We start from the raw sequence: 27,335 nt of genomic DNA, 5'->3' as shown, positions 1-27,335 counted from the left end.
CCAGAACTGTTCAAGCCCAGGCTGGATAGGGCTTGGAGCAACCTGGGATAGAGGAAGGTGTCCGTGCCTGTGGCAGGGGGTGGAATGAGATGGGCTTCAATGTCCCTTCCCACATAAACCATTCTGTGATTATATGAAACAAAGCTGCCTGGTAGCAGGAGGCACTGGAAATCATCCCTTAGCAGGGAATGGCAAACCTGGAACCACTCTGGATGCTGTGGCTGATAAGAGCTAATGCTGCTCTGTGTGTGTGAGAAGCGTGGCCAAGCTGGGGCAGGACCTGGCCTGCTGATGGAAAGCAGGTCTGGCTTTGTGCGCCCTTGCCTTGGGAAGGATGCCTGAGTGCAGGAAGGGTCTCAGGACAGACGCATGGAATCCTCCGGCCCCATCGCGCTGGCACTGAGGGAGATGAAATGGGACTCCTGCAGGGGCTGCCTGTGCGAGAGAAGCAGGGAGGGAGGAATGCCGCTGGTTCTGTTGGATTTGAGCAGGCTCTGCTCTCCCAGAGCCGCATTTCCCTGCCGCGAGTGCTAACTAGGTCAGGCAGGACGAGCCGTACCTGTCCCTGCGGCAGCGCTCGGCACGGCACCGGCAGACGGCTGCCCCCAGCACAGCGCTGCCACCGGGACACCGCCAAGGGAAGGGCTCTGGTGGCCCCTGTGAGCTGCAGCAGCCGTGAGGCAGCACCGGAGCGGGGCCGGAGGCTGCGGGCAGCTGCCTGCGCTGTGCGGGATTCGTGCGGCAAAGCCCTCGGGGACCCTTCGGCAAAACCTTTGCTGCCTCCGTGGTGCCCGGCCGTGCACAGTGAGGCAGCGAGCAGATCCCCTACAGCCTCTTCCTCCTCTTAGGGCTGAGCAATACTCTTGCTAAAAACAGGAGTTCTGCTATTTTAAATACCAGCTTGCGGGATGATTCAGTGTCTGCTCAGGCAGACACGAGGCAATGAGGATGTTGGTCTTCAAGCCTCATTTTAGGGGGAGCCTTTTCCTTCTGTGCTGGGTGTCCCCAACGATGTGGTGAGATGGAAAACCCCAGGACACTGGACAGGGTCCAGTGGCTCCCCTGAGCTGGGACCGCGAGGCGCAGCTTGTCAGGAAGGGGAGAATGCGCTGACCCCACGGCAGGATCAGCTCTCCAAACCTTTTTGGTCAATGCTCTGCAAGGCCTCCAGCGTCCCTGCAGCTCTGACAGCTTCCTGTACCTTTGGAGCTGGATCTTCCCTGCCAAATTTTCATTGCCTTGCTGCTTTTCCTTGCCCTATGTCTCCAGCACATCCTCCCTCCTCCAGATGGGGAGGTGAAGGTTCTGGCATGCCCCAGCCCTGTTCCCTGACCCCCCACTTTCTGTCTTGGGGTAAAACCCTCCCTCCAGCTGCTGCCAGAGCTCTTACATCGATAATGTCACTGGGAGCAGTAGGCTTTAGTAGAAAATTCCCTCTTTCAGATGTGATTGATTTGGATTCCCCCCAGTCCTGGTTTCCAGGCATCAACGGCTGCTGGAAACGCTCTCCTGGCGACAGAAAATCCATGGGAAAGCAGGCAGCCCGATGAAGTATTCATGGGGATTTTTATCACTGGTTTTTACCCGCTGCAGGAAAGTCAGCTTTATTTTTAGTGAATGATGGATCCAGCAGTAACACAGGAAAAATACTCCATCTCCCTTCGAGCTGCATGGGAGGCATTGGAGAGGCCCTGTGCCTGGGAACAGGAACTAAACAAACCATCTCCTAAGTGTTTCTCGGCTAGTTCTGGGATCATCAGAATGCTTGAAGGAGGCTGTGACTGATCCTCTGCTGCCCCAAGTGCTGCAGCCTGTGGCTCTTGGCGGACCCAAGGGGCTGAGCCTTCTGCAGCGCCCATTCCCATGGCCACAGTGTTCCCATTGGCTCCCTAATCCCCAACCTGCCTCTGTCCCAGAGAGAGCAGGAGAATGAATCATAGCTGATTAATTTGCCTCATCCAGAAGAATCTCCCTGAATTAGCAAATGTTTTGTTTTGTTTGTTTCTATAGTGGACAGGAAAACATCCCTCAGTGCCCAGCAGCTGCACCCATGGCCATGCCAGCCCTGCCAGTAAGACCCCTGGGAGTCCCGGTGTCACTGAGCCCAGACAAGACACTCACATCTGGCTTCAAATGATCTTAAAACATATTTCTGAGCCAGCCAAGCTCGGCCACTGCCTTCCCGGGGTTTTCCCACTGCCTTTTCCCCACGGGCACTGCTTGCTGCCTGGCCGGTGCCGAGATGTGCTCTGTCAGCAGCAGATGCTTAATCTGTTTAAAAATAAATCCATCACTCTCCTGTGACTGATGGAAATCTGTTACAGCAAATCCCACTGCAACGTGGAACCCGGCCATGGCTGCCAAACTTCAGCACTTTCTTCCCTCTGGGCTCCAGAGAAGGGCTTGGGTCCCTCTGCTGTGGGTCTGGGGCAGCTCTGGAACTCGACACTCCCTGCCCGTGTTTGCGCCCGTTTCCTGACACAGCCACAGGTAACACCCAGCGGGGACAAAGAAACCTGGGGCCTCTCCTTGCTCTGACAGGGATGAGCTGTGTGACCTCGGGCAAATTCCTGCTGTCTGTGCACTGTCATTGCGAGGGTGAGGAGCTGTGTCACCCAAAGCTCTCCATGGAAAACAAATGAGAAGGGTGTCCCACATCCCTGAGTGACCAACTATGTCCACAAAAACCCCCAAAAATTCTCTGAGGGACCATAAAAATGTGTAGAACTTCCTCCAGGGAAACAAGGGGCAGTAACAAGGGGTAAAGTGCAAACGGGGCTGTGGGGACAACGTTTTCTTCCTGGAAAGGTGAACTGGGAAATAGGGTGGTGTCTTTGGCCCCCCTGTAATTAAACAAGTTAATGAGTGATGGAGAGACTTTAGCAGTTGCCTCCATTCCAGGAAACAGGGGCAATGAAAGGTCTTGGTTCAGGGGGGCACCTCCACTCCTGCTGCAACCCCTTGGGAGGTGCTACTTTGGGGGTCCTGCCCATGAGAGCTGGGGTGCTCTCCCTGCCTCCGAGGGGTGAGGTGGGTTAGGCTGGTATAGATGCATTGGGGATCTGGCAAGTTCCCAAAAAAGGCTCAAATTCCTCTTCCCAGCACAGTGGTGAGCCTTTGCAACCCTGCGAGTCCTTTTCCTCTCGCAGTGCCAGGGGTGCCAGGGCCCGCAGGTGCCCAGGTGCCAGGTACCCAGGGAGGCACCGAGCCCATCCCACGTGGATCCCAGGAGCAGAGCAGCGCGTTGCTGGTGCGTTGCACAGGCAGGTACAGCAGCAGCCACGTGTGTCTGGGGCCAGGGCCAGCGTGGGCCAGCAGGGTCATCGTTCCCCATGGGCTGAGGGTGCTGGGGGATGTGGGCACTGTCACTGCCCTGTCTGCAGCCATGGCACCGTGTGCTGTGGGCAGGAGAGCTGCCTGGGGTCTGATCCTGAGCCCCTGAGGCTGAGGGGATCCTGCCTAGGCAGGGGATGTTTCTGGATGGGGGAAGTGGAATTACCCAAATTTATTCCCTATCAGGGAGGGAGCGGGAACTCCTGCAGCTTGCTGAGCTCCCCACTCACTGTGGGTGATGATGAAGGTGATGCTGCCTGACCCTGGGGTGTGTCCCCGGCTGTTGGGACCCTCCCTGGCAGGGGATTGGAACTGGATGGTCTTTAAGGTCGTCTGATCCAAATCACTTGGTGATTCTATGATCTCTGGGGCTGCATTCTCAGGATCTCAGGGGCTCCCCTGGCTCCTACCCAGGTGCAGCCAGATGCTGCAGCAGAGCCCTGTAAGTGTTACCACCCTGTCTGGTTGCTCCTGGGACAGCTGCCAGGCAAACCAGCTCCATGGGGCTGTGGTTCCTGCCTGGAAGCCCTGGTTGTGGCCCGGGGTCCAAGGGATGTGGGATGACCCTGTTGTGGCCATGGGCGTCCCCACCGTGCCCTTGGGGCAGATAATCCCAGTGTCCTGTAAGCGGCTCACGCTGGGAGTGACTGCGGAGCCTTTGCCCTGCAGCAAGTGGGGCAAGAACTGGTTCAGTGAGTGACACCCTGTGCTGCCCACGGCCTCCTGCGTCACCCAGTGTGCTGAGTGCCATCTGCAATCAGGGCCTGTTTCACCCCCAAACCAAGTCCTACGGCTTCTGCAGCTCCTTAAGCCATCACCTCATAGCAGGAACCCCAGTGTTTTGTTGTCTTCCCAACTGGCTGGTAGAGAGACAGGGGGAAAGGATTTCTTGGTGACAATAAGGAATGAGTCAGTTCTAGAGATTTGGATATTAAATCCTTAATTAGCGATAGACTTTGGTGTGCAAGAACCCAGCAGGGCTCTTCCCAGGAGTGCTGGCAGCAGTTGCAGTGCTGGCCTTGCTCCCTGCAGCTAATCCTGGTGGGCCTGGGGATTACCTGCTTGGACATGGTGTGTCCAGCCCCAGGACAGATTGTCCAAGGTGATCCAGCCATGCCACCAGCACCTTCCACTTGGGCTCCAGCTTGGAGCCAGGTGATACAGCCAGACATGGGGAGTGGGGATGGGTGTGCCTGATGATATCTTGTACCTGTAGGGACAGGAAGGATCTCTAAAATCCCGAAGCTTTGGCATCCAGGCGGGTTCAGTGCTGTTCTGTCTGTCAGGTGGCAAATCCCATATGTAATAGCAGGGACCTCGGCCTGTAGAGTGCAGCATCACACGGTTACAGAACACCCCTCTTAGCTACAACACCTTCTGAGGGCTTGCGAAACACAGCAGTGCCTAAAAATACCCAGTTGCCAAATTCCTGCTGTGGGTGCACTTGCAAGGTGTCTGTGGTACTTGGGTGGCCCAGCGTGGGGGTGCTCTGAACACATCGCCTGCACTGGTGGAGTTCCCAGCCCTATCCTTGCTCCCCTGTGCCCCCAGTGCCCTCGCTGTCCCTGCTCGGTGCCCAGCACCAGCCCTCAGTGCTGGCCAGGGTTCTGTGTGGGGCAGCCCCAGTCCTGAGCAGGACACAGCCCGTGGTGATGGCCTGTGCTCCCCCAGGAGCTCTCCGTGGAGATAGCAACAATTCGCATGAGGTCATGGCCAACCTGGCCATGGGCATCCTCCTGCAGCCCTGGGGCAGTGCTTGGGGTGACATAGGGCCTTGTGTCACCCCAAGGGGCTCGGAGTCCACAGCGGGGTGCTTGGTGTCTTTCCCCTCCACCTGCCCCTGTCCCAGAATGGAGATGACTGTTCTCTGTGCCCAGGTACTGGGTGCTGTTGCTGGGCTGGGCAGATGCTGTGTCACTGTCCCAGTGGAGCAAGGTGGCACAGGGACAGCTGTGGCCAGCTGGGATGCACAGACCCACCAGAGACCCACAGCACTGGTGACCCCAGGAGACAGGCTGCCCCCATGGGAAGAGAAGCTGCCCATCATGGTCAGGGCTGCTTGGGGATGCTCTGCCTGAAGCAGGCAGGGGTCACCCCTGTGCCATGGAAAGGCAGGTCTGACACCCTGAGTGCTGAGTGCACCCTCACACTGTCCCACACCCCTGCTGGGGTGAAGGATGCCAGCAAGCCCTGGTTTGATGCAATGTGGGGAGGCAATTCTTCCCCTCCATCTCTCAGGTGAGGAAGCCAGCACCCCAGTCAGGAGTTAGGAGTGGTGCCAGAGCCCTCTTCATGGGCTCAGGAGTGAGTGAGAGCTGCTGGCATAAATTACCAGGCTGTCATCCCTGGTGCTGAGATTCCCAGGGAACAGCTTAGTGGTTCAAAGGGCTGCTGAGACAATTTTGCATTGCATGATCACAGTCCCAGAGCTCTGACGTTAAAAAATGTCAACAGTGAGGTGGTTTCTGTAGTGGGGCCGCCCGTGGCCCCAGGGAGTGGTCACAGCCGACCCTTCCTGGGGCCAGCCCAATTTATCACTTAGCACCAGGGTTTGGTGCTAAGTGATAAATTGGCCTAATGAACTCACGGGCTCCTTGTGCTGTGAGGAGCCCTCAGTTTGACATCCCCATGCCCCCCAGCACTGCATGCAAATGGCACTGAACCTGCTCAGCTCCAGTGGCACTTGAGGGATGGGAAGTGACACCCATGCTGGTGGTGAGGCTGGTGGCACTTGTCCAGCCTGGCATGGCAAGGATGCAGCCACCAACTGCAGCGGGTGTCCCCCACCCTGCCCTGGCTGCACCGCCAGATTTTGTTTTAGCCCCAAGATGAGAGAGTGCTTTGGGTGAGAGCACCAAGAGACTTGTCCTGTGCCACACTGGGGGATCAGGGCAGTGGATCCTGACTGAGACCCTAAGACGCTGTGGGTGTCGTCTCCCTGCTCCTTCACCTCCTCCCTCCTGGTTCAGCGGTTGCTCTGCTCTGGTCCCCTACACCCCATCACTGAGTGCTCAGAGGTCTCTGAGGTGACTGTCCCACTCCCAGAGCTCCCCCACAGCCTCCCCTGTCCAGAGCAGCATCCCGGGCCCCTTGTTCTCCCATGCCAGCAGCCCTGTGCCCTCGGGTGCTGCTGCAGTTCCTGCTCCCACTGCCTGTGGATCTGTTCAGGTTGTGCATGGGATGGAAGCCCACAGGAACCACTGTTGTATTTGTTTAACACTTCAGCGAGGAGCAAAGAAACCACAGCAATTAAAGCACTTGGAAACCCTGGCAATCTTTACTCTGGACAAACTCCCTGTCCCACGGCCAGCATGCCAAGGCTGACTCTGCTGGCTCTCAGAGGTGTGAGGAACGCTTCGCAGCTGGACCAGGAGGGTCACACTGCAAACACCTCCCCATTGATCGATGCCACGTCACTTGCAGGAAACAAACCTCCCTTTGTTCCAGGAATCAAACTTTCCAAGGCTTGAGCCTTGGAAGCTCTCAGCAATGTTTCCATCACCCTCTGTATCTTCCAAAGGGAGTCTGAACTGAACCAACACTACTGGGAAGTCCAGAGGCTGTGCCTGCTACCAACCCCAGCACAGCCCAGTGCCGCCTGTCCCCAGTGCCAGCAGTGCTGCTGTCCTTAGGACAGTGGGACCGTCACCTGTGAGCAGCGGGCACACTGGGCACACTTCATGCCCAGGTACACCACATCCCCCAGCACACTGCACCTCCAGACACAGCCCCATGGCTGGCCAGGGGGCTTGGCAGCTCCAGGGTGTCAGGCAGCTTCTATCCAGTATGGGAATAATTGGCAATGCCAGCTTCCCAGCTAATATTTCAACCAGGATTTTGCAGGCTTCCACAAAGGGTCTCTTTCTGTGCCACTGCACTGTTCCGTACGGGATAGGTTTTTCCCAGGGAGCACCTTCTGCCCCATGCTGGGACCCATCTCTCACCCAAGCAGAGGCTGCAGCAATGAAAAGGGATGTAGGACCTCACTGATGAGGCTGGAGAAATGGAAAAGGAGGAGCCCTGGCGATGAAGGGGAGCTGGCCATGCTGGTGGGAAATCCCTGGAGCTACAAATCTGCCTGCAGTTGGGGACAGGGGCACACTCAGCTGGGGACAGAAGTGGGAGGGGCACGGGGGCCAGGGCAGTGGGTGGCCGCATTCCCACTCTGCCCCTCTCTGACGCTGACCCGGTGACAGCAGGCCTCAGGCCGTGTCCCTTGAGGTGGCAATGGGCACGTGTTCCAGCAGAACCCAGGCCAAGTAGCTCCATCCTGGCAGTGCCAGCACCCTTCCCAATTCCAGCCTGTTCCCTCCCGTTCCCATGGCAACCTGTGACCTCACTGGGTTCCTTGGAGCTCTGCCAGCATTTTCAGCAGAAATAAAGCCAATGACCAGGGTTGTCCTGCTGCCCTCCCTGTCTGTAGTGGGTCTGTCACACCTGGGGCTCAGGTCAGGGCTGGCTCCTCTGCCGCAGGACTGACGTGCCACATTGCAGGTCTCACACTTGGTGCCCATCACTGTGGCATCTGCCTGACCCAGCACTCCTGGCTGTAGCAGCCCCTGAAATACAAGGGGCACCGGGGCACTCTCTTCCCTGCACAGCTTCAGCTGCAGCCAGCGCTCAGTTTTCCAAGTGCCCGGTTTTCCCAGTTTTGTCCTGCTCGGCAGAGAAAGGGCCGGGATGGAGAAGAGGGATCAAGAGTGAGACAAACGGAAATGAATGGAGAACTAGTCCCTCTGCTCTGCGTGGTGGTGCCACTTGTCTCAAGGTCCTCCCCTGCCTAAGGGTCCCTTTTGGCCTGGGGTCCACTTTCCCAGGGCTCCCATCTGGTCTAAGGTCCCTCCTGGCCTGAGGCTCTGGCTGTTCCCAGGGGTCCCATTTGCCCAGGGATCCCTCTCGGTCTCGGGGTTCTGTGTGGCTGGAGGTGTCTCTTAGCTTTGGCTGTGCCTGGGGGGGTCTCTCTCGGCCCGGGGCTCCAGCTGTGGGTAGGATTCCGTGCCGGCCCGAGGGTCCCACACGCCTGGGGTTCCCTCTCGCGCTGGGGGTCTCTCTCGGTGCGGAGTTCCCTCGCGGTGCGGAGCGGAGCGCTGGCGGTGCTGACGGTGACGGTGCTGGCGGCGGCCCCGGCATCCCGCGGCCCGGGGGCGGCCCCGGCGAGCGCAGCGCGGCGCGACCACCCCCGCAGCCGGCGGCAGGGAAGGAGGCAGGGAAGGAGGCACGGGAAAGAGGCAGGGAAGGAGGGCCGCGGCTCCGCTCGGCTCGGCGCGACTCCGCTCGGCGCTGACGGTCCCCGGTGCCGCCGCCGTCACTCGCCCCGCCCGTCCGCGGTTCCGCGCGGCGGGTGCGGGACGCGGCGCTCACCGACACAGCCGGGGCCGGGGGCTCAGCGGGGCCGGGCCGCGGGATGAGCGCCCGGCGGCTCTCCGGGGGCAGCGGGGGCCGCTGATGCTGCGGGGACCGCGGGGTCTGCGGGGGCGGCGGGGGTGGCTCGGCGCGGCCCCGCCCGCGGCGGGGGCCATGTGAGCGCGGTGCCGGCAGGATGCAGAAGGGGATGCGGCTCAATGACGGGCACGTCGCCCACCTGGGGCTGCTGGCGAAGAAGGACGGGGCCCGGCGCGGATACCTGAGCAAGCGGAGCGCCGACAACACGAAATGGCACACCAAGTGGTTCGCGCTGCTCCAGAACATGCTCTTCTACTTCGAGACCGACTCCAGCTCCCGGCCCTCGGGGCTCTACCTGCTCGAGGGCTGCGTCTGCGACCGCGCGCCCTCTCCCAAGCCCCCCCTCTCGGCTAAGGACTCTCTGGAGAAGCAGGTGGGCGACAGGGGGCCCCGCGGAGGGGAGGGAGGATGGCCCGCGGGGGTCCAGGGCCCGCACCCCCGGAAGCTTCCGGTGCCCGTGACCTGCCCCACGCGTGACCGGGGTGGGGAGGTGAGGATGAGGCCGGTCTGTGCAGGGGAAGGGGGATGATTCCCGAGGCTGCAGTGCGGGAGCAGCGGGTGGGTTCATTGTGGGGGTGTCGGGCTCTGTCCGGAGCACCCCCACTCCCTCTCCCATCTAATTAACCGCCAGTAATTAGCGCGGGGCTGCGGGGCGCCTCCCAGCGGCCGCGCTTGGCGCTGCAGAGCCCCGCGCCCGCCCCCCCCCCCCCGGCCCGGCGGGGTTTTGGGGTCCCGGCGGGGGGACCCCGGGGCTCCCGTGGGGCGGCCCCAGCTACGCGGCCTCGCTGTTTCCCACACCCCGCCTGCTCCTTTCTGTGCCCCCGTGGTTTGCTTGGCAACTCCCCCAGCCCAGCGGTGTGAGCAGCCTGCGATGGGTGCGTGGTGCTCGGCGGGGGCAGCTCAGGGCCTTGTTTTCAGGCAGATTTCACCCTGTTCCCGCTCGCCACGTGTGCGGTTTGCACCTCAATCTCCACCCCTGGCGGGGGGACAAGCAGAGTGCGGGTCCCCTGAGACCCCCGTGCTGGCGCTGGGCTCCAGTGCCCTTTGCCACTGCTGATGTCTGCAGGTGATCAGCGAGGAAACACGAAAGCCCTTGCGAGGCCCTGGGAAGATCCAGGTGTCCCCCAGCCCCAGGGCTGCTGTGGTCCCAGCCTTGAGGACCACAGCCCCTGGCGGGCCTCGGAGGTGGGTGGCCCACCAGCTGTGCCTTTCTCGACTGGGCAGGGTATCCTGGAGCAGCACGGCATGGACGTTGGCAGCCCCTGGCATGTTTGTCTGGGGTGGTTTGCTGGAGCTGGGATGCGCCGTAGCAGCCAGGAGAGATGGGATGGTGCCAGGAAGGGGGGAGAAGGGCTGGCTTCCAGCTGCGGGGGCAAATCCCCCATCCATCGCTTCCAGAGCCACCTCCAGATTCATTAGCGTGGACAGGAGCTAGCTGGATTCACCCTCTGACCCTCTGGTGGTGGGTGTGTGGAGCGCGGACGTGTGCCCTGTGGGTGCCCGCGGCACAGCGGCACCGGGGCCCCTCAGTGGGAGCAGTGGGAGAGGGTCCCGGCACCACCATCCCGGGCTGGGCACTTGTGGGAGGCACCTCGCGTTTTGCGTCCAGCTCTGCAGGGCTTGCATAATTCCTGCCTGAGCAGGCTCTGGGGAGGCGCTGGGAGTGCTGCCGGGAGACTGCAGGATGGGACCCGGGGCACCTGCCGGGCACCCCAGGGCATGGGGCAGCCTGCGAGGAAATCAGCCCCTTAATTCTGGCTATTCCTGGCACTTGGAAAACCCTGCCAAGAGAACCAGGCATGCAGCACCACTGCTCCCTGGCACATCCCCTCCCTCCTGGCTTGGAGCACAGGAATATTTCCCTGTCAAGAGGAACATACTGTGTTTTTTGCCCAGCGGGGGCTCCTTGCAGCCCAGCCGTGGGGTGCAGCACCTCGGGGGCTGTGGCAGTGAGGGGGGTCTGTAGTTGCAAGGGGTCACACTGCTGTGGTTGCCACTGCTGTCCCTTCAGTAACAGATGTGTGTTCCCAGTTCAGCTTGCATGAAGTTTACCAGCCAGGTTGCAATCAGCCTTCCTGGCCAGGTTGGAATCAAGCTTGGAATCAAGGCTCTAGGTCCTCGTGTTTGTGCAGGAGGGATTTTCCACCATGTAAACACTATGGGGAGGATGTCACATCCCCTTTCCGGTTCAAAATGCACCCAGGGTGTTGATCCTTGCTGCAAGTGAGGGGCTGCTGTCACAGGCAGCTCCTGCCATGGCAAATACATCCCCTGCTGCTGCTCCGCGTGGATTTGCCGCGGTCCAGCGCCTGGCTTGTAATTCCGTGTAATTCCTTAGGCCAAATGGGACTGGAAGACGGAGCGCTGGACGCCCGCTGCTCTGCAAGCTAATTAATGGCCCAGGGATGAGATAAGCGGCGAATATTGATGGTGCAGATCCGCAGCCTGGCCGGGGCGGGAGGAGCGGGTGGCACACAGGGCAGGCCGTGCTCCAGGCAGGGTCTGTGTTCCCCACTCCAGGGAAAGCCTCGGCTTCAGGCTCACCTGAAACCCAGCCGTGCCCAGCATCCTCTAAAGGGAAGGTGCTGAGGAAATTTCTAGTATTGCCTGTGATCCCAATTAATTACATTCTGAGGGTATTTATCTATCTGTGCAGTTCCAGCTGGAGCTCTGAGGACAGTGTTCCTTGCATCAGAGGAGCTCCGGGTTTGGATTCCTTCCTTGCTGGAGAGGAGCCTGAAAGGTTCCCAACTCTCTGCAAAGGAGAAATTTCAGGAGGTGGGGCTTTCAAACCCCCTCTTTTAGTGTACACACATTTTGTTTTGGGGGGATATTTTTCCTGGAACACAGTGAATTTTAGTGCCGGTATATGTGAGAATAAGGGAGCAAAGATGTGTGGAAAACTGGAACACCAAAGATGTATTTGCTGCCTCTGGAAACTTTGTTTTCTGCTCTTGTTATGTTTTTCCACAAATGAATTTTCCTTCCAACCAGTTGGATGGGGAAGATAATTTCCTGCGGGGTGAGGTCAGGCTGTGCCCTGGGGAAGAGTCCGTGAGGTCGGACTGGGGCTGGGGAGGCTGTGACCCAGCTGCTCGGGGCAGCAGTGCCAGCGGTGCTGGGATGAGCCGGGGTGGGGCTGAAGCCCCTTTTTACCCTGCTGTGGTGTCTGGGCCGTGCCACACCACAGCCCTGCTGTTCCCGGCCCCCCGAGGGTGACGGTGCTGAGATGTGCTTCACATGATCACATCTCCCCTCCCTGTCCCTGTGTGCTCGGAGGGGTGGGCAGGCTGTGGGGTGCCCCAGGTGGGCCAAGGTGAGATCCCAGTAGAGGAGCTGGGCAGGTGCAAGGTCCAGAGCTGATCTGACCCCAACCTCAAAGACGGGGAAGGCCCCAGCGTCGGGTGAGGGCTCTCCTTCGCACATCGGTTGGGCAGCAGGAATCACAGCTGGGTTTGCTCCGTGGATCCAGGCTGGAGTTGGATTTAGAATCACAGAATCATGAAGGTTGGAAAAGCCCTCTGAGGCCATTCAGTCCAACCCTTCCCCCAGCACTGCCAAGGCTGCCACTGCTCCATGTCCCCAAGTGCTGCATCCACACAACTTTTGAACATTCCCAGGGACGGGGACTCCACCACTGCCCTGGGCAGCCTGGGCCAGTTTCCAGACCTGTGCCATGGGTTGTTCCTAAGCAGGAGCCCTCAGACAGAGCCAGTGTGGTGCTGAGTCAGGCAGTGGCCCCATGCAGAGCCCTTGGCTCCAGGCTCCGCAGCCCCGGAGCTGAGCTGTGTTCCCCCAGCTGGGGCTGCTCCTGAGCACGCACTGCCCATGGATGGGGATTTCCTTCCCCATCTCCAGAGTGTTTTCCAGGGATGGGGCCATGGAACACCGAGGGCACCTTGTCCTGTGGCCCCCATTCCTGAGACACTGGGAGTGCTGGGGGGGAGTGGAGCTCGGAATATTTGGATGCCTTGAGGACCTGCAGCAGCCCCTGCCAGCCCAGCAGCTCCAGCTCTCCCAGAGCCAAGCCCCAGGCCCTGCTGGTGGAGCCACTCCTGGCAGTGGGAGAGCTTGGGCAGCTCTCTGAAGGTGCAGCAGTGGGGCCATGGGGTCCAGCCATGCCCGTCCCTGCATGGGGGTTCACCTGGGTACCCCCAAAAGGGCTGTGGAGAGTGGTCAGAGGGGACAGATCCCATCAGTGGAGCAGGGCTGAGCAGGTCACCCATGGACATCCTGAGCAGGGCAGTTCCCAAGCTATTCCAAACTTTAGGACTGATGTCCCAGGCACTTCATCCCCAGATCCCAGCATTGGCTGCAGGTCCATGGGCATCAGCCATCTGGAGCAGTGAAAATTCTTCTACCTGAATGTAATTCCATGCAATCTGATTTTTTTGGGACTGTAAATCATAATTTGTGGACTTAAACCTGAACTATTCATCAGCATTGGGATAACGGGTTTTTAATTAATTAGCATATTGTGTGATGCCATGGGGAGATTTTTGAGTGAGGGGGATGCTCATGGTGTTGGTCCCAGCGATGCCTGCATGCCCGCCTGCCAGCAGCACCAGATAAAATCAAGGGAAAACTGACTTATTTTAATTATGTTATGAATATTTCTGTGCATGACTCCAGAGCCTGCTCCACACAGGTGATGCTCACCTCTAGTATCCATTTCCGAATATCCTGACAGCCCATACCGAAACAAAGGAAGGAAATTGCAGCCACTGGGATATTTTTTCTTATTGTCAGCACGGAAATGAGCTGCTGGAGCATCCAACTCCGAGGTCCTGTTTTCCCAGAGCACATAGTATGTAGGTCAGGGATGTTAAAAGCTGCCATGGCTGGCTGTGGATTTTTAGACTCATCCATCCAGAGCAGGAAAATTCTCCTCCTCTTGCCCTTTGTGTCAGCTGGAATAACCATCAGCTTCACAAACCAGCGGATGTGGATCTGCCCACTCCGGGAGGATGGAGGGCAGGCAGTTCGAGGCATCCCTGTGGGGAGAAAAGACCCCTATGATGGCACAACAAAAACGCAGGAAAGGATGACAGTCACTGCTTTGGTGTCACTGGGGGGTTCTCTCGTGGTCCCCCCACTCTCACACATGCGGTGACCAGCGTGGGGGTGCTGGGAGAGCACCCACCCCCAACCACAACATCCCAAGGGGTCTGGTGGGCTGTTCAGGCTGAAAAACGCCCTTCTGCAAATTCTAAAAAATTCTGTGAAAGGTTGATTTTCTATTTTGGAAATAATGTGTCGCTTTAGAGATTATTTGAATTTATTTCTGAGTCTTTCTGCACATCAAGGGCCTCGGTAATGCCGCCCCCCTCCCCCCCATCCCCCCCGCAGCAGGCAGGGCCTGCGGGGAGCCGGGTGATGGTCACGGGGCTTTGGGTGGCCCGCGGGGAGCCGGGTGACTGTGGCCCGGCGGGGTCACGGGGCTGTGGGGGCGCCTGGAGGTGCTTTAATGTTTCCCTTGGTGACCTGGAACGCTCCCGCGTCATTATTTCGGGCAGAATTGCCGTGTCCCTGGGGCTTCCTGAGGGAAATCCCTGAGGTCCGGGTATCTGGGCATCCCACGGAGGTGGGGTCCAGGGGCTGTGTATCCTGTGGTGCCAGACGGCCACGCATCCCACAGCGCCGGGGGCCGGGTGATGTGCCTCCCACAGCGGGGGCTCAGAAGGCACCATGGAAATAGGGGAGGCTGGAAAACACCCCGGAATGAGGGACTTCCTCAAGGAATCGCATCTGCTTGCTTTGGCAAGCGCAGAGGGAAGGGGTTGGGATGAGGGGGGTCCAGTCCCAGGGCTGGGAGTTGGTGAGGTCATAAATGAACAAAAATTGGGTGTAAGGGGAAGCAAAGTGACGCTGTGGGTAACTGGTGCCCTGCCCTGGGCAGCACAAACTGCTCCAGGGATGCTGGGCTGAGGCCGCGATGGAGCTGGGGGCTCATCCTGATGCTCCCAGCACTCTGCCTCGTGCCAAGAGTGGCTGGTCCTGTGCTGGTTCTGCCCATGGGTCTGGTCCCATCCATGGGTCTGGTCCTGTCCACGGATCTGATCCGCAGTCCCTGACCCAGCAAGTGCCGCAGGAAGCGCTCCCAGGCTGTTGGTGCGATGTGTCACTGTGATGACAGAGAGGAATCATCTTTTAGGCGGAGATAAAAGGTGGTGGGAGTTTTATTATTCAAATAGAAAATAACTTCCTCCTTCCCAGCACGCTGCACTTCCTGGGAATTGTGTGGGGATAAACTGGAGCAACACATGGAGTGGGGTGCGTGTGCTCACAGGGGCCAGGTTTGGATCACAGGCGGGGGATCGAGGGGTCCTGGCTGCAGCTCTGCAGTGGGGGGCTTTCACCCCTCGCCATCAGCTCTGCTGCCAACAGCCTTGCAACTGCCATTGACAAAACCTTCGGGAGTTTTTGGGTATAAATTGGATGAGCCAGAACTGTCTGACAAAACCTGCCTGTCAGGTGCTGATGTGCTGGGAGGTGCCTCGAGTGGGTGAAGATGGGCAGAGGCAGTGGGGCAGGGTGGGCACCTGTCCAGGGTACCTGCCCCAGTCCCTGCCCCCGTTCCTGTCCTGGGCTGTGCACCCCTTAGTTTTAACCTCTGGCAAGCCCTGAATCTGCTGCTTTCCCAGGGCACAGGGAAGGTCAGGATGCTAACCCAGGCTGTGCTGTGGATGCGGGGCTCTGAGTGGGTGCACTCACCCGCAGCAGCACAAAGCAGCACGGTGCCATCCCCACAGGACCCTGGGAGCACACACAGGTGTCTGGGAAGGACAACCCAGGGCTTGCTATCTCATGCCCTCCTGGCAGGCAGGGACTGGTTTGGGGGACCCCTGGAAGTGTCTCCCCATGTTTCCGGTCCCATGGGGACTCAGCCGAGCACGGGCTGTTGGTGTTGGATCGTGGAGTGGGAATGGGCACACACTGTGCTGTTGGGGGGGTTTGTTCCTGTGGCACCAGGAACTGCTGGGGGCACCAGGGCCTAGAAGGGGCTCCCCCACACCTCGCTGGTGTTTAGAGGGGCATTTCCAGCCTTGCCAACCTGATGAGCTCTTCTTGATGCAGTTACAAGGGAAGGGATGTGAGGTGGGTGTAAAGCTGGGGTACAGAACAACACCCATAAGGACCACAAATTTTTGGTGAATTTTCCCTCGGAGCTGTCTGTTTGCCAGAAAAAGCCTTTGGGAGTGGGAGGGAGGGAAAGGGGGTGGGATGCAAAAGGCTGGGGAGCTGCTGCAGCTCCAGAGGTGTCCTGCAGGCAGACACAGAGCTCTGGGCAGCCTGAGCATGGTGGGCCAGGGAAGGGGTGGGCGATGGATGATGGTGTTTGACATTGGGGTGTGTGATGGATGATGGTGTTTTGTCATGGGAATGGCGCCATAAGGAGGAAGTTTGTCCACAGGATCAGCAGTAAAAGATCTGCACTTAAAGGATCTGCGGCAGAAGTGAAGGAGCTGCATCTTCACCAGGGCCCTGCAGCTTCTCCCCAGAGGTGAAAGCTGCTTCTGAAGGCGGGCTCTGCTGTGCCCATGGGCAGCGTGGGCTCCCGGCCCCCTCTCCTCCTCTGCCGGACCTGGAGGGGCTGGGTGAGCTCCAAGGGTATCACCCTGAGACCTGAGGCCCTGGGTGGGCATGGGCTGTGGGCGCTGGGTCTGTCTGTGCTGCTGCACCAGCCATGCCCTGTCTCCCCATTGTCCTGGGCTCACTCAGAGCCTCCTGTGCCCTCCAGGGGTCCTTCTCCCCAACACCCTGGGCCTGATCAGGGATGGGAAGGGTAGAGCGTTGTGGTGCCCATCGGTGTTTTCATGGCACACGTGGCACAGCTGGTGGCTGCCTGTGTCCCACCAGGCTGCTGCTCCTTGGGTTTGAGGCAGTTTTTACCTGTGAATTCAGGTCCCTCATGAAACCCAACAGAGGAGCAGATGATGTCAGGATGAGCTCGTTCCAGTGGGTTTGGTTTAGCCCAGTTATTCCGGGCAGTATCCAGCACTGCAGCGTGGTACCTGTTTCCTTGGAGACTGCAGGGAAGCAGAGGAGCGGCACAAACCCGGCGGCGGCGGCACCGCACACAATTAGCACAAACACTGGAAATGTCAAGGGAGGCTAAAAATAGCCCCACACTGTGGCCACCCCCCGGAGCCCTGGGGAGCACAACACGAGGGACCCGGGCTCTGCTCGGCATCACCTCCCGGGCGGCTGCGGGGCTCCAGCGTGTGCCCGAGGGGCTCGCTGTCCACACAGGCAGGGATGCAGGCAGGGATCATAGGATCAAAGAATCATTAAGGTTGGAAAAGACCTCTAAGACCATTGAGTCCAAGCATTAACCTGTGGATGCAGGTGTGGATGCAGCTCCAGCTCAGCATCCTTGCTCCTCTGCCCGTTCCCCAGGTGAGGGTGTCCGCAGGGTGGTTGCCACATATTCAGGACTGCAGCCCCCTGGACTTAAGTGGGTTTGGTAGATTTAGGTTTTCCTGAAGCTGGGTCTTTGCCCAGCAGGATTTCCCCTTGGATTTTCCTCGCCAGTGGCATGGCTGTGCTGAGGGCAGCACGTTGTGGCCGGGCTCCTGGTGTTTCCAAACGTTTTTTTTCAACGACCCAACCTGTGGTGGGTCAGGAAGTGCTTTCTGCCAGCCCTGTGTGGGGCATAACCGTAACCCCTGTGCTCGCCCCCGCAGCACTACTTCACTGTTAACTTCAACCATGAGAACCAGAAGACCCTGGAGCTGAGGACCGAGGATGCCAAGGACTGCGACGAGTGGGTGGCAGCCATAGCTCACGCCAGGTGTGCCCTGTGCCTGTGTGTGTGTGGGGAGGGATCGAGGTGAAGCCGTGCTGAGGGTGGCTGGGGGGGGCAAGACGCTGCCAGCAGGCAGAGCAGGACACTTCTGCCTCCCAGCCCCATGGTGGGGACCCTCATGCTGAGTGGGGGCTGTGTTCAATTGTTTCCCGGTCCCCATTCCCATCCCTGTCCCATGCAACTGGTCACCCTGGCAGGCTGGCACTGCCTGTCCCAGCCTGGTGCCAGAGGGATGCCTGATTCACCCTCAGGCTCAAAGCCCATCTGGAAGGGATTCACCTGGGATAGCAAACCTGGTCAGGAAGGGGTTTGTCCAGGATCCTGTCTGTGCCATGGGAGTGCTGGCACAGCCCACCTGCCATGGAGAGCAGTCAGGAGCCAGCACAGTGCAGATGCCCCTCGGGGGAAGGAAGTGCTGGGCTGGCAGCGAGGTGTGGGATCAGGTGGGAGCTGCGTGCAGGGAATGGGAGAAACACCATCCCCTGCAGCCCCTGCCAAGAGTAGGACTTTGTAGGTGCTTGCGCCACATGTGGTCTTCTTCTTCTTAAACTCTTGGAATGTGGCAGGTGACAGGTTCATCCATGGGTGTTTGGGGATCTTTTTTGTCTCCTCTGATTTCATTAAAGTTTGCTTTGTCCTTTCTGTTTGCCCCTTGTGGGAACCCGTATCCTCACCAGATGGGCCCTTTCTGAGCAGCAGCATTCCCAGCTGTGGGAACTGCCCCCTGCTTTGTTCCCCCTGCTGGGGTGTGAGCCAGAGGCCCTGGGAAGGAGGAGCCCTTGCCAAACCGCAGCCCCTGATGCTGGGGTCGCATGCCGGGGCCGCGGGGCAGGGTCTGCAGGGGAGGGATGCTCACGGCCGTGTCTGCTGCAGCTACAGGAACCTGGCGACAGAGCACGAGGCGCTGATGCAGAAGTACCTCCATCTCCTGCAGATCGTGGAGACGGAGAAGACCGTTGCCAAGCAACTCCGGCAGCAGATCGAGGACGGGGAGATCGAGATCGAGCGCCTCAAGGCCGAGGTGAAGCGCCTGGTGCTGCCCTGTGGATGCACTGACGCTCCTGGGGTGACCCGTGGGAGGGCGGGTGGCATCCCCGTGTGGGCAGGGGCTGGGGGTGGCACCGCTGGTGTGGTTCTGCTTCTTTTAGTGACACCGGGCTGGCCCTTCTCCTGCAGGAGGGGTGAGGGCATCGCCCCCCCCTTGGGGATTTTTCTGGCAGGAGTGATGAAGCAAGTGGCTGTGAGCTGTGCCATCCCAGCACTGTGCGTGTGGGGGGCTTGAGATGATCCCTGGAGCCATGAAGCTGTTGGAATAGGGAAGAGTTCACACCAGCAAGGAGCACCGGGGCTGGTCCTTGCCTCTTGTAAGCGAAGAAAACAGTCGCTGTGTCCTAGAATGCCAGAACAGTTTGGGCTGGAAGGGATCTTACAGACCCTCCTATTCCACCCTCTCCGTGTCCTCCTCTGGAATCATTCCAGCAGCTCCACGTCCCTTTGATGCTGGGATCCCAGAGCAGGAGGCAGCTCTGCAGTGGGGCACACCTGAGCGGGGCAGAGGGTGTCTCGTGCTCCCCGGAACCCCAGGGATTCGCTGTGCTCGGTGCTGTGACCACACGGATGCTGCTCTGTGCAATCCTGTGGGATCAGCCCGGGGAGCCCCTGCCTGCAGCGTGCCCCGGGAGCTCTGGCAGCAGTTCCCTGCCGGGTGTGGGAAGGGTGACACGAGGCCGGGTATGGCAGACAGCAGCAAGGTGCACAGATGACTCAGCAGACGGTGCCGAGGGACACGCGTGTCCCTGGGGCACCTGGGAGGAGGAGGCTCAGGAGATGCCTGGCACTGGGGGCGATGCTCCTCGGTGGGGGTCTGCTCTGTGGCACTGGGGATGCTCGGCAGAGGGAGAACCCTCGGTGGTAACAGGGCTGCCTGGTGCTGTGGGAGATGCTCGCTGGCAGAGGGGATGCTCGGCAGTGGGGTATCCCCTGTTTCCTGGCCACCCCCGTGCTGCCTGGCTCTGCCCTGCAGCACTGTGCCCCCCGGGTGCCCCTCACCACCTGGGCTCTGCCTGCGGGTGCTGCTGGCACTGCTGCTGCGGTGGGTGGGCAGTGGTGACAGAGAGAGTGGGGCACCCTGGCACACCCCAGAGCCAGTGCTGCTGCCAGCCCCCTCCTCTTGCCTGGCAGGGGGGTGGGCAGTGGCACCGGGGTGGGGGCAGCCACGAGTGGGTTGGCAGGGCTGAGACCTCAATGCCAAATCACTCAAAACCTCAAAATTGCCCCAGAAGAGGTATCTGAAGAGACAGTGAGGGCAGGGGTGGTTTCACCTGTCCTAATGGTGGGCTTTTCCTTAAATTTTGAATTTTTGGGTTCAAATGGGCTGGTCAATAGCAATCCCTGACCATGTGCTGGGGTGTGCTGAAGGTTCTTTTAGTCTTGCAGGGCTGAGGTGCCACAAACCCTTCCCAGGAGTGCTGGCTTTGTGCTCTTTCTGCTCTCCAGCAGAACAGATCAGCCCTAAAACTGCCCTGGTTGCAGACTGTGCCCCCCATTTGGGGGGTGTTCTCCTGGGACCTTGATCCTGCTCCCCAGGTCTGGTCCAGCCTCCAAGTCAGGGTGATCCCCAACCCCCTGAGGGACCAAGGCAGGACAATGAGCACCCCCAGGAGCTGGATCCAGGGAGGTGGGAGATGTTGTGATCCCTGGAATGAGCTGAGCACAGCTGCAGCATCTCCTCCCCAGGCTCAGACACACTGCTGTCACCTTGGTTGGTGTGGGGGTTTTCACTCTTCCCCATACTTTGAAGCAGGGATCAAATTATCAGCTCCTACTGTAATGTGGAAATTTTGCTCACCCAATTAAAAAAAAAAAGAAACCAGAATAAAACCATGGCACTGTCAACCCCCTTCTGTGGGTCCCTCCATCCTGGTAGGGGGTGGCTTTGGTGCCCACAAAACCTTCAGTGCAGGAGGTGTGGAGCGGGTCCTGAGGACTCAGGGCTCCCTGGGAGAGCACATAGAAAGCAAAAAGCTCTAAAATCTCCTCTAACATCTGATCCATATAATGAAATGTGGTGAAACAGATGTATAGAAGCTGGCTCGGTGACCATGAGCCTGTGGCCACCAGCTCTGGCGTGTTCCTGCTTTTTCCAAACAGTCCAGACACCAAACTCCACCTTTTTTCCTTTCTGTCCAAAATGGGACATCTTCCCCCCACAAGAGAGTCCTCTTTCCAAGTTGTTTTCTTCTGTTCTCTTCTATAAAATCAAAATCCAGATCACATTTTCCCAATTTCCCACGTTCTGGATGGCACATGTGCTTCTTTCTTGCCTTTTCCTGTCACTTTCCAAGTGGTTTTGGCCGTGGGGGCCGGGACACACGATGAGCAGAGGAGGGAGAGAAAGTACAGGGAGAAACAGCGAAACCAACACCCGGGAGCTGATGGCTGTGATCCCACATGTGCGGGAAGCACGGCTGGGGGGGCTGCTCCCCGCCTGCACATTTTGGGGTCCAAATGCTCGAGGTTTTTCTGCCATTTTCTCTCCAAGTTGTGTTTCTTGACTCTCTGTGAAGGCTTTTTTGGGGAACAGGGATGGGGTTTGGATTGGGCACCCGGCAGGATTTCCAGGTCCCGGTGCTGGCAGTGTGTTCAGGGGTACTCCTCAACTGAGGTGTTGGGGACAGTTTGAGGAGCCCTGACAGCTCTGGCAGGTTTCTTCATCTGCTTCATCCACCAATTGAGTCCCCATCCCTGGAGGGATTTAAAAGCCATGCGGATGTGGCACTTGAGGACAATGGTGGCTTAGTGGTGGCTTTGGCAGTGTTGTGATCAGGTGAACTTCATGATGTCAGAGGGCTTTTCCAGTCTGAAATACTCTGTGGGCCTGTGGTTCTGTGAGTCTGTGATGCCCGTTAAGACAGACCCAGCATGATGTGTCCGTGTCTGTTGTTAAACCGGAGGCTCACACCATTCCCCTACACAGGGGCAGCCCCTGGGATGCCCTCAGCCCCTGGGATGCCCTCGGTGCCCAGGATGCCCTTGGCCCCTGGCATGCCCTCGGCCCCTGGCATGCCCTTGGCCCCTGGGCGGCACCAGGCAGCTGCTCACCTCTGTGCCCACAGATCGCATCCCTGCTCAAGGACCACGAGCGCATCCAGGCCAGCCAGAGCAGCGCGCCCAGTGACGATGACAGCGACATCAAGAAGATCAAGAAGGTGGGTGGTGGTGAGGGTTGGCACCCGGGGGGTCCCAGCAGGCACAGCAGACACGCTCCCTGGGGGGCTGAAGGGGGTGTCTAAGCAGGTGCTTCGGTCAGCAGGGTTTTTAGGAGGAAAATGTGTTCTGCCCAAGTGGGAGCCCGTCTGTTAGCAGGGCACGAGGTGTCCTGGCCAGTGCTGGCTCCTGCACCACCAGCCCCTCTGACTTCTGTTCCCATGGTTGTCACAGCTTTTATTTTGGCAAAGGAAAAGCCATCACCCCAGAAGCATTCCCACAGGGAGCAATAGACCGGCCCAGGCACCCCCTTTACTGGGGGCCGGAGCGCTGGGCACAGAGCGGGACATGCTGCAGGTGCCCAGTTACACAAGGAAGGGATCTTAAACCTCATCTTGTTCCACCCCCTGCCGTGGGCTGGGACACCTTCCACTATCCCAGGTTGCTCCAAGCCCCATCCAACCTGGCCTTGAACACTTCAGGGATGGGGCAGCCACGGCTTCTCTGGGCACCCTGTGCCAGGTATTCAAATGAGCCATTGGATTCCCAGCCTGGAGAGTTCAGAGCAACACCAGGAAGAGGCAGCAGCTCGGTACAGAGCCAGGGAACCTCCCGGCTGCCCCGTGCCGAGCGAGGGTGCCTGCCTGGCCCCCAGTCCTGTCCCTAACTCCCAGCTGCTGCTCCCTCAGGTGCAGAGCTTCCTGCGGGGCTGGCTGTGCCGGAGGAAGTGGAAGACCATCATTCAGGACTACATCAGGTCCCCCCATGCTGACAGCATGCGCAAGAGGAACCAGGTGGTGTTCAGCATGCTGGAGGCTGAGGCCGAGTATGTCCAGCAGCTCCACATCCTCGTCAACAACTTCCTGCGGCCGCTGCGGATGGCTGCCAGCTCCAAGAAGCCGCCCATCACACATGATGATGTCAGCAGCATTTTCCTCAACAGGTGAGCTCCATCCTGGGCTCCAGGAGCTCTGGGACATCCCAGCAGCTCTGGACACCTGCTGCCCTCCCTGGGCCCTGGGTGCTCAGTGCCAGGGCTCCCTGGGAGCCTGCAGCTCCCTCTCTCCCTGTGCCTCCAGGAACCCTCTGCACTGCCTTGAGCAGCTGTCTCCCAGCCAGCTCAAGGGTTGCCCCGCTCCCCCTGGGCTGAGGATTTTGTCTAATTCCTTATTATTTACCTCTTGTTCATCTGTCTGTTCTTGGTTTGGCTTAGTCCTGTCTTGGTTCCTCTTCCAGTGAAACAATCATGTTTTTGCACCAAATTTTCTACCAAGGCCTGAAGGCACGGATCTCCAGCTGGCCCACACTGGTGCTGGGTGAGTGCTGCTGCCTCCTCCTCCTGCTGCTCCTTCTCCTTCTGCAGCTCCACAGGCATTTGCCAAACAGCAGCAAAACACACCACACACCATGTCCTCACTTGGTCATGTCATCCACAGAGTAAAAAACCCCAGGGCAGCCAAATTCTGGTGTTCCTGGTTCTGCCGGGAGGTGGGAGGTGGGACTGGACTGTGCACAAGGAGGCTGATGCTGGAGAGCATCACTGTGTCCCACTAGATCCTCTTCCAACTCAAACTGGGCAGAGCTGGGGGGACACAAGGAGCAGGAGAGCTCAGGGTTGCTCTGGGTGGGTGAGGGGATCAGGGGACTGTGTCGGGCCACAGGCGTGGGCCGGTGCATCCCACCCACCTGCCCTGCTCTGCCTGCAGCCGACCTGTTCGACATCCTGCTGCCCATGCTGAACATCTACCAGGAGTTTGTGCGGAACCACCAGTACAGCCTGCAGATCCTGGCCCACTGCAAGCAGAACCGGGACTTTGACAAGCTGCTCAAGCACTACGAGGCCAAGCCTGACTGCGAGGAGAGGACCCTGGAGACCTTCCTCACCTACCCCATGTTCCAGGTGACCACTGGAGCCAGGATTGGCCCCAAGGATGCTGAGGGAGATGGAATAGGCAATGCAAACCCCATCCCCACAGCTGGCATCGTATGGTGGGGAGGCAAAGCCTGGGTGAAGGTGGCCCAGGGCTGGACCACCTGCTGAGGGAGGACTCTGGGTGCTGCTGGCTCCATGGTTACCCCACACCTCTGGGACTTGGCAGGGAACAGCAGGGCACAGCCCCACATTGTTCCCCCTCTTCATTCAGCTTTGGCACAAGCAGCTTTGAAGCTTTAACCTCTCAGGTCAGGGTGTCCCTGGCCAGGGTGTCCCCAGCCATGGCAGGAGCAGCCCAGGGTGGGCCCCTGCTGGCCCCAGTGCCCCCCACTGACCTCTGTTTTGCTCCCTCGTGCTGCAGATCCCCAGGTACATCCTGACACTGCACGAGCTGCTGGCTCACACCCCCCACGAACACGTGGAGAGGAACAGCCTGGATTATGCCAAGTCCAAGCTGGAAGAGCTGTCCAGGTGAGAGCTGCTGATCCATCCCTGCGGTGTGGGACGGGTCCTGGCTGTTTCTGGCCGGGGGCAGTGTTTCCCAGGGCTCCTGGATGATGAAATGAGGGCTTTGGAGGACTGGGATGGCTCAGAGTGTCTGGTTCTGTCCTCTGTTGAGGGCTGGCAGGACTGGTGGGGCTGCCCCACGGGACAGCACCAAGTGACTCCGAGATCTCCACATGAGCACTTGGGAATGGGCCATAATTCCCTGGTTTTTATCCTCTTCCCCCCCCAGCCCATGGATTGGAGTGTTCTGGGTGTCAGTGCCAAACCCACCAGTGCACTTTAAGTTCTGTAAAGAGTTTCCATCCCTTTTCCCACTCCTCAAGGAGCAGGAATATCAGAGGGGGCTGGCGATGGGGGGATCTGTCTGCCCTAAATCTGAATTTTGTGTTTTCCAAGCACTCAGATTTCAATATTTATCAGCCTGGAGGTACAGTCCAGGCAGATGTACAGCTCCTGACTCTCTCTGGGTGGATACTGCTGTAATTCCCTTGATATTCCTTCAGTTTTGGTTTTACCTGGTGCAGCCCAACCATATGTCCAAAGGGGTTGGGAAAACTTGTGCAGATCCCATCCCAGCTCCAATTTCCTCCTCTCCCTCCTTCAGGATAATGCATGATGAAGTGAGTGAGACTGAAAATATTCGGAAAAACCTGGCAATAGAGAGGATGATCATCGAGGGGTGTGAGATCCTGCTGGACACCAGCCAGACCTTCGTCAGACAAGGTCTGTGTCGGTGCCAACCTCCCTCCCCTCTGCGGTGACCACGAGCCCCATGTCCCTGTCCCTGTCCCTGTCCTGTGTGCTCTGCTGGCCTGTGAAATTTAAAAACATAACTAATTTCTTAGTTTTCACTGATCAGAAGCACATCACGTTCAGGCAGTTCTGGCACTTCTAGGCAGTTTTGTCACTGTGTTTTTCCACATCGTGGCGCAGGAGGTGCATTTTGGCTGTTTCCCCACCCAGGGAAGCAGCAGGACCACGCTGAGCTCCCAGTGCCGGTGGGGTGCCCTGGGATGTGGGTACAGGGTGGGCTGGGGGCCATGGCTGGTGCCTCTCAGCTGCTGGGTGACCATAACCTGGGGGGCTGCTCCCAGCCCTGGCACTCGGGGACACGCTCGGTGCTGTCCCGCGTGGGCCCGTGCCCCGCAGCGCTGCCCCGGTGCTGGGGCTGACGGCAGCTGCCCCCGCAGGGTCCCTCATCCAGGTGCCGATGTCGGAGAAGGGGAAGATCACGCGGGGCCGGCTGGGCTCGCTGTCGCTCAGGAAGGAGGGCGAGCGGCAGTGCTTCCTCTTCTCCAAGCACCTCATCATCTGCACCCGCGGCTCCGGGGGAAAGCTGCACCTCACCAAGGTGAGGGCGCCAGGGGGACCCGGCAAGGGGTGGGTGGCTGCTGCTGCTCCCCGGCCCTGGAGAGGGGGCAGAGGGTGGCCCAGCTGTGCTCTGAGCTGGCCGGGCTCTTGGTGACAGAGGGGTCCAGGGACCACCTCACCCTCCCCTGGCGCAGCCCCAGGAGTGCTGGGCTGGGAGCCTGCGGCCACACGGATTTATTTCACGTGGTCCTTATCGGAGCTGAGTCACGGGAGAGATGAGAAACTACAAGATCTTGATAAAAGAATTTACCCTGATCTGCAGCAGAAACGCTGACAGTCTATTCTGGAAGAAACTGGAATCACAGCCCAAACTGTCTGTAGTGCTCCCGGCTCCTCTGCTTGCTCCCTGGGCTCCTGTGTTTATTTGGGGAAGTTTGGCAGTTAATTGAGCAAGAATCTTACAGAAATTGCTTGTTACTGGCATTAAATTATCAGTTTGAAGAATTACAGTCCGTGGCAAAGAGCTGATAATTGCAACAACAGACTTCGGGAAAATTAAATTTAAAGCTCCTATTAAATAATTTATAAACAAATTAGTTGATCAGTTCGACAAGGAAAACCCAGAGATCCCAGCGGGCACAGATTTTTTTTCCCAGTGAAAGCAGGCTCTGTGCTGGGCATGGGCTGTGTGTCCCCCCCGTCCCCTGGGCTGTGAGTGCCCTCCCTGGGGGCATCGACCTGTCCCTATCCCTGGAGTGGGGGCCGAGGATAGCGGAACCTCCAGCCCCTGAGGGGGGTCCCACTGCTGAACCATGACTCCCGCCCTGGGTGGGGGCTGTAATGGGGGGGCCAGGGGATCCCCAGCCCCCAGGGTCCCTCTGCTGAGCCCATCTTGCCCCCCTTGCAGAATGGAGTGATCTCACTCATCGACTGCACGCTGGTGGAGGAGCCCGAGAGCACCGATGAGGACGGTACGTGGTGGGGAGGTGGGTGGGGGGTGGATCGAATTCAGGTGCCAATAGATACAAGGAATCCACAATTGAGATTTAATTAGGTTAATTATTTACTGACAACCAAGCAGACCCACACTTAGACAGACCTGACCTTCCTGGGGCAGCCAACAACCCACAAAAACCTGAATAAACCCACCTTAGAATCTGACTAAAGCCCTTGCTGGGAGAGAGGGGATGGGAAAGGCTTTCCCAATCACTCTGTGGGGTTTTCTGTTCCAAAGCCAAAACATCAGGACAAGACATTGACCACCTTGACTTCAAAATCGTGGTGGAGCCAAAAGATTCCTCATCTTTCACCGTTATCCTCGTGGCCTCGTCCAGGCAGGAGAAGGCTGCATGGACCAGTGACATCAGCCAGGTAGGACCCAGCAGGGAGGGGGTGTTGTGTGTGGAGATATCAGGATGAGGAGCTGCCATGGGATCCCTGCTGGGCTGATCCCTGCTGGGCTGTGGCATCGGTTTGGGCACCCAGGTTAACTCCTGGTTTGCAGTGTGACTGTGGCCCCACTGCGAGCCCTGTGGAGCTTTCCTGGTGCTGTTGGGGTGTCGGGATCTGCTGCGGGCTGAGGTTTTGCTTAGGTGGAGCACTGAGCCCTGGGTATCCACCCAGGGGGAGCAGAGGGGTTCCTTGGGGCTGACTGGGAGCCAGGGTGCACCCAGAGCCCAGCCATTGCCACTGAGGTGTCTGGTGGCTCAAGGAGGAGGAGGTGGAGGAGGAAGGTGACACAGCTGCAGTGGGGTCTGTCCCGTCACTGTCCTCCTGCACACCTTGGTCTGGGAT

At 58.9% G+C, this 27,335-nt stretch overlaps 1 protein-coding gene across 2 annotated transcripts in view; it reads left to right on the top strand.

Moving 5' to 3' along the window:
• The first annotated feature begins 8,565 nt into the window (after window positions 1-8,565).
• The window catches only part of RASGRF1 (Ras protein specific guanine nucleotide releasing factor 1), a 29,879-nt gene continuing 11,109 nt past the window's right edge, over window positions 8,566-27,335 (top strand). For both annotated transcript variants that reach the window (XM_039557818.1, XM_039557817.1), the window contains exons 1-12: window positions 8,566-9,148; window positions 17,463-17,569; window positions 18,458-18,605; window positions 21,700-21,792; window positions 22,480-22,733; window positions 23,027-23,106; window positions 23,497-23,690; window positions 24,085-24,194; window positions 24,835-24,953; window positions 25,421-25,581; window positions 26,449-26,512; window positions 26,776-26,912. In XM_039557818.1, the coding sequence (XP_039413752.1) occupies window positions 8,873-9,148; window positions 17,463-17,569; window positions 18,458-18,605; window positions 21,700-21,792; window positions 22,480-22,733; window positions 23,027-23,106; window positions 23,497-23,690; window positions 24,085-24,194; window positions 24,835-24,953; window positions 25,421-25,581; window positions 26,449-26,512; window positions 26,776-26,912 (1,743 nt within the window). In that variant the 5' untranslated portion in view covers window positions 8,566-8,872. The remainder of the gene's footprint in view (window positions 9,149-17,462; window positions 17,570-18,457; window positions 18,606-21,699; window positions 21,793-22,479; window positions 22,734-23,026; window positions 23,107-23,496; window positions 23,691-24,084; window positions 24,195-24,834; window positions 24,954-25,420; window positions 25,582-26,448; window positions 26,513-26,775; window positions 26,913-27,335) is intronic.

Source organism: Corvus cornix, chromosome 10, assembly GCF_000738735.6.
Source record: "Corvus cornix cornix isolate S_Up_H32 chromosome 10, ASM73873v5, whole genome shotgun sequence".
Lineage (NCBI taxonomy): Eukaryota > Metazoa > Chordata > Aves > Passeriformes > Corvidae > Corvus > Corvus cornix.
The sequence above is the reverse complement of the archived record's forward strand: the minus strand, read 5'-3'. Positions and strand labels throughout refer to the sequence as shown.